Source organism: Gossypium hirsutum, chromosome D11 (genome assembly GCF_007990345.1).
Source record: "Gossypium hirsutum isolate 1008001.06 chromosome D11, Gossypium_hirsutum_v2.1, whole genome shotgun sequence".
Taxonomy (NCBI): Eukaryota; Viridiplantae; Streptophyta; class Magnoliopsida; order Malvales; family Malvaceae; genus Gossypium; species Gossypium hirsutum.
The window spans coordinates 64,343,422-64,350,062 of NC_053447.1; the positions used below are offsets into that span (position 1 = coordinate 64,343,422).

A 6,641-nucleotide genomic window follows, 5' to 3' on the forward strand; every position below is an offset into this window, starting at 1 on the left:
TTTACAAAGGGAAGTTGAGTAAGAGAAGAAGGGGGATTCTCTCTAAAAGAGAAGTCTAAAGACAATAGCTCCATTTCTTTCACCTCCATTGAGTCTCATACTCTAAAACACTAATTACTTACATCCTATACCATCAAAATCCCACACATTTCCTCAACCTTGACCGTTAACCCATCCCTGGGTTTGAAGCAGTGAAAGCATTCAACTTTGGTTACTGGACAGTGATGATTCCAATCCAAGGAAGACCGGTTTCCATCATATTTGTGACCAAACAAAGAGTCTGCAACTTTATTAAGGAGAAGAAAACGAAAAATTGAAGAGGCCCTCCTTAACTCGTGATATTCAAATCTCAAAGTACCATTAGTCCCATTGGCATTATTTTCATCCTTTACTTTCACCATCATCTTATTATCATCATCATTTTATATGTTGTTGAATGTCATTCTGATGTTGAAATTATGGAAAATTTACGTGTGTCATGTGGTATATATATTTCGACTATTTTGGTCCAAACATTTTTTTAAATATTTATATTATTTCAATAGTTAAAGTTGAAAATTTTTAAATGATTTAAAAGTTATAGCACTCAAGAGTTTTTACTATTTATAATGATGAGTTATATTTTTTATTGTTAAAAGTTATATTTATATAAATATGAATAATTATATTTAAAGACACGAAAACTCTTATGATTCATTTGTTTAATAGACTAAAGTAAGAAACAAAAATTCCTTTTGATTCTCTTCCATCTTTTACTATTTTTAAATTGTTGTATAAAAATTTATTGTAAAAATTTGTTATAGAAATCATGCATAAAATAATAAAATCATACACGCACTAACACTTATCAAATTAACTTGTATCATTATCACTGACGTTTAGCACAAACCTGCTTAAAATCATGCTTTTTCTTCCTCAAGTGTATTTGTAAAATATTTTTATAAAATAATAAGATATCCTTTGACACGATATTAATATTGGAAGTCATTGTTGGGATTCCGCAAAAACTTTCAATAATTATTCATTGTGAAAGAAAATAAAATTTTTAAAATCTATTTAAGAATGATTGTCGAATTCAATTTGATCTACTATAATTTAATAGAAAAAATTCCCAAAATAAACTTAATTTCTTGAAATGTAAATTAATCTAATCCAAATCAAATGAGGTAATTATGGCATAGCAAATGTCAACATTATCATGATACATCAAATAGAAAAAGACAATAGCACTTAACCCAACTTAATAAAATTACGAAAATTGTAGCTAGGTGAATTTTGATTAAGTGAATGCAGGGAGAGAAAATCCATTTGAGTTGAGTGTCATTTCTAGTAGTGTGTGAAATCGTATTATTTGCAACTTGTAAGTAACGAACTTCTTCCGGTGGTTTATTTCATTTACTAACAAGTTAATTCAAAGAAGTATTTATTAAATTTCACATTTTTATTGTTGTTTCAAATTAGCTCATAATTATGCTGGTATAGTTTTGGGGTGACTGTCTATTTTATCCATATATAAACCCCAAACATGTGTTCTAAAATTAGTTCACATGCTTTTAAGGTCCTATTAGGCACATGAATCTATAGAAGAGTAAAACAAGAAAAACTAAACTTATCTAAAGGTTGAGTAATCCGTTAGGTAGATTTGACTTAACTTGGATTGAATTTAAACAAAGATTTTTGTACTAAATCAACTCACAACTTTTAAAATTCTAATTAACTTAAATATTTTGGCACTAATTACCGCTATAATTGGATGAAGGATATTTGCAATATTATCACATTATGTACCTACAAATATATGAATCTAGTAAGAACGTTAACTTTGTCAACTCCGGGGTGGTTAAGTTAGAAATATATAATAATAAAATCAATAGAAATGCCAGCAAAATGTCAAGCAACCCCATTTTGAAAGTTTGAAATTTAATTTCCAACTAGATATTAATATCTAGGATTTGCTTCTTCAATTACAAGACCATCACTAGTTTTTCTTTAAGTCACATAGTTGTATTTCTTTCCTGATTCCAGTTCTTGATTCGGTATATCTTTGCTATATATTGTATATTTATGATATCGCACCCACTTCTATAGCTTATTTCTGCAGTGTTGATTTTATATTCAAAGCCAATCAATTCTTGGGCTCCGGTATGTTTCACTTCAGCCTTTACTAATAGGGATTGGTAATTTGAAGATAGAATTCAGAATGAGTGCACGATATTGAAATTATTTGATACAAGTATTTTTAATTTTCTTTAAATATGTTCATCTATAATTTACAGTATAGAAAAGAGATTGCCATTTTACTTGTGAGTGAAAGGCCTTTTAATTATGCTCCTCTATTATTGCTTTCATTTCATTAAACGTTAGATGAGAGCTTTTCTTGATTTACATGTCTCTATAGAACCCACATATTTAATATCTTGTTAAAAAATTTGTGGAATCCATGTATGCACAGAAATTTAGACTTGACAATGCATTCTTAGTTTCTAATATATTGCATGTTATGCAGCATTCCTGACTGAGAGCTATGGATTATTTTTTGAATAAGATTGATAAACACTTGGACAATCACAGAAACCTCGATCAGAATATGAATGAGCTTAAAAGGAAATTAAATGATTTGAACGGTCTGAAGGAAGACATAGAATCTAGACTGAGCTCAGAGCTGCAGCCAACAAAGAAACTCAAGAAAGGGGTCCAAATATGGTTGGAAAATGTTGAAAGAATCAATGGTGAAATACAAAGCCTTGATGGAAGAATCGGAGAAAGCAGTGCTCTTACACGCGGTTTCCACGCAGAAGATGTGTTAATGAGGATGAAGGAAGTTGAAGAACATATTCAACAAGGCAAATTTTGTGAAGGTTTGGTGGTTGACAATCCTCGACGGATTGGACAAGTTTTATCGACTTCAACTCTATCAGGTGAAGCTACGAAGTTATGCATCGAAGAAATTTCGCAGTGCTTGATGAATGATGAGGTTCGAAAAATTGGAGTTTGGGGGATGGGGGGAGTAGGGAAAACAAGCATTATGAAGCATATAAACAATCAGCTCTTGAAAGAGACCCACAAGTTCGATGTTGTGATTTGGATCACTGTATCAAAGGAGATGAGTCTTGCTAAACTGCAGAAAGACCTTGCAAGTAAACTTGATGTAAAATTTTCTGGCAATGAATGTGAAACAACAAGGGCAGGGATGTTGTTTGAAACATTGTCTTTCAAGTTCAGTAGGTTTGTGATGATCTTGGACGATGTATGGGAGAAGGTTTCCCTTGAGAAGGTAGGAATCCCTGAGTCATCTAATGGAGTAAATTAGTGTTAACAACGCGATCACTTGATGTGTGTCGACATGTGGGTTGTAATAGAGTAATTCAAATAAAGCCTCTTGCGGAAGAGGAGGCATGGAACTTGTTCTTGGAGATTGTAGGTGGGAATATTCTAAATATTCCAGGATTGGAACCAGTTGCAAAATCAATAACTAAGCATTGTGCGGGTTTGCCCTTGGGAGTAATTGTTGTAGCTGCTTGTATGAAGGGACTTGATGACCTTTTTGAATGGAGGAATGCGCTAAAGGAACTAAGTTTAGCAAGACAAAGTGTTAATGGATTGGAAGATGAGGTGATCCAACAATTGCGATTTAGTTATGATCGTTTAAAGGATCAAAAACTTCAACACTGTTTCCTCAACTGTGCCTTATATCCTGCAGGTTTTGCTATCAGAGAGATAGATCTTGTTCATCTTTGGATTGCAGAAGGGCTTGTCGAAGAAATGAACAGTAGGCAAGCAGAGTATGACATGGGTTGTGCAATAATGAATAGACTCATAAACAACTGTTTGTTAGAAGTTCCTACGGGAACGGAAACAGAAAATGGAAGATGTGTAAAGATGCATGATCTTGTAAGGGACATGGCATTACATATCACAGGTGGAACACCTCGATTCTTGATAAAAGCTGGCATGAGATTAACGGAGCCACCAGATTTGCAAGATTGGAGAAAGGACCTAGAAAAAGTTTCATTGATGGAGAATTGGGGGTTACAGCTTCCCTATCCTTTGGAAATATCGCCACCAAAGTGTCCGATGCTCACAACACTATTGTTTTCTGGTTGTAATATACAAAGCATTCCAGAAGGCTTCTTCAAGCATATGCACGGACTCAAGATTCTTGATCTTTCTGCAAATCCTATCAAGAATCTCCCAGATTCCATTGCTAATTTGAAGAACCTCACTGCGCTATTGCTTCGTCATTGTCGAAGTTTAGAGAAGGTGCCATCATTGTCAAAACTTAAAGTCTTGAAGGAGTTGAATCTTGAAGCAACAAGTATCAAGGAAATCCCTTGTGGGATGAAAAACTTGTTGAAACTCAATTACCTGAATTTGAATGGTATAGGAGACCTACATGAGATTCCTGATCGAGCATTATCAAAACTTTCTTGCCTTCAAGACTTGATTGTTGGTGAAACATTGATAAGTGGAGAAGATGTTGGTGGATTGAAGAAACTGGAAATTCTTAAAGGGAGGTTTTACGACTTACACAACTTAAATGCGTACGTCCAAGCTTTACATGGTCGAGAAGAACCTCTTGAATACATCATCCGCGTGGGTGAGAGAGGATGGGTGGAGCAAATTAATACAAGAAAGTACATTGAGTTATGTGGTTGTAATATCTATACCAATCAGATTATACTTCCACATGTTGAGGAGTTATACATTAAGGAGTGCAATCTCAATTGTAGCGAGGGGTATCCTCTTTTCTCCAGGTTTATTCTAATCTCACTTAGCACATTTTCCTCTCTTAAATTTCTTGATATATATAATTGTAAAAGCATGAAAAAATTGTTCTCTCCAAATTGCTTGCCACTAAATTTACAAGAGCTTAGCGTATCGGAGTGTAACAAGTTAGAGGAAATAATAGCAATAGAACTTGGATGGAATCAAAGTGGAAAGGCTACCATGGAGTTTCATCTACCACAATTAAGGTTATTTTCACTATGGAATCTACCAAAATTGAAGAGCATTTGCAGTGTTAATGGAGTAATCGTTTGTGATTCACTTGAAATAATTGAGGTAAGAAATTGTCCGAAATTAAAAAGGATGCCTCTTAATCTTTCCCAACTTGATAATATTAGACTTCAACCATCTGGCCTTCTCTCTCCTCTTATTTGTATAAAGCCAAAAGAGTGGTGGGAATCAGTGGAATGGGATCATCCGAATGCCAAATCTATTTTAGAGCCCTTGTTAAGGTCTTGCTGGTAGTGTTGAATTTACATTAACTCCAATGATGTTTTTTTTTCAATAACTTCTAATTGCTATTTGTATTCTAAATGTTGTACAAGTGGAATAGAAATTCCTCACTCTGGAATTGTGGAAAAACCAACTGAAACTTTTACTTGTTCCTAGCCGAAACATGGTTATAATTTGTTTCATGAAAACTATTACGTGAATTCATGTTTTTATTGGTGGAGCTTTATATAAATTTATGTTATGACTGAATAATTGTAGGATTGTATTAAACTATTTCGAAGTTGGAAGCAACATATTGCGGGTTAACATGCGGCAAATGTGTAACATTTTAGCAGTTAAGGTGCGATTGTTTTGAGTTAAACTGAATCTAAGTTAATTAAGGATGTAATTGAGTTGAGCCTAAATGTTGAAACAGTGAAAAAACTAATTTAAATTTTATTAGAATTGAATTTGATTAAGTTTTATTTTTATAATATGAATAAATGTTGGTTTAGCAAAGAACTAATTGAAGCATAGAAAAAAAATATGAATAAAGGGATAATTTAATTCATTAACAAAGTAGCTCTTATATATAAGTCAAGTAACAACTTCAACAAAAAATTCAAATTGCTACTCCTACTAACAAGCTAACAAATCACCCTAGAACTTAGTCTTATTTTTTAAAAAATAGATGCAACCTTGAGACAATAACATTCTTCTTCTAACTCAAGTGTTACAAACACCAAGTTTATTCTTAAGAAACTCAAATCGACTAACATGAAAAATTTAGTGAAAATATCTGTCATCTGATCCTCTGATTTGCAATAAACTAGTATTTTCAATATTTGCCTTCTATGAATTCTTTCTCAACTAGTGTAGCTTCAAGAGTTGCCTTCAATTGTTTCCTAGCATGCAACTCCATCTAAATCAAAATTTCCATAATTCAAAATCATCACAAGCTGCTCTAGAAAAGTCATGGAGTGGTCAGAGTGCCACCCTTCTTCCAAGGTCTTGTATTGTCACTATACTTGCGATTAATACCATTTATGGTTTGATTAACAAATCTTCTCGCAGTTAATAATTCCTTTTTCAATTTTGCATTTTGTACTAAAAGCTGGATCATCTTAACAATTAAATTCTTAAACTCAATAACATCTATAGATGTCAATTCTTCCGCATATGAAGCTTCTTCAGTCAGCTTTTGATTTTGGAAACATAACCCACTATTCTCTTCTAAAAGTTGCACATTACTCTCGATTTCTTGAGATAGAATTTTTTTTAGTAGCTAATCAATAGGTTCTTCAAATATTTCATATGCAAAATATGATAGTTTATCATCAAAGAGAGATATCAACTGCTACCCCAAGAGATTTACCTTTGTCTGCAACTCCTCATTCTCAAAACACTTGATTTGCAGTTGTTCT

At 33.0% G+C, this 6,641-nt stretch overlaps 1 protein-coding gene across 1 annotated transcript; it reads left to right on the plus strand.

Annotated features, from left to right (window-relative positions):
- Nucleotides 1-2,524: 2,524 nt before the first annotated feature.
- LOC121223230 (probable disease resistance protein At4g27220) lies at nucleotides 2,525-5,250 on the plus strand. The gene is made up of 2 exons (XM_041104362.1): nucleotides 2,525-3,274; nucleotides 3,376-5,250. Exons 1-2 carry the CDS (start codon nucleotides 2,525-2,527, stop codon nucleotides 5,248-5,250), a joined length of 2,625 nt encoding a protein of 874 aa, XP_040960296.1.
- Nucleotides 5,251-6,641: the final 1,391 nt, after the last annotated feature.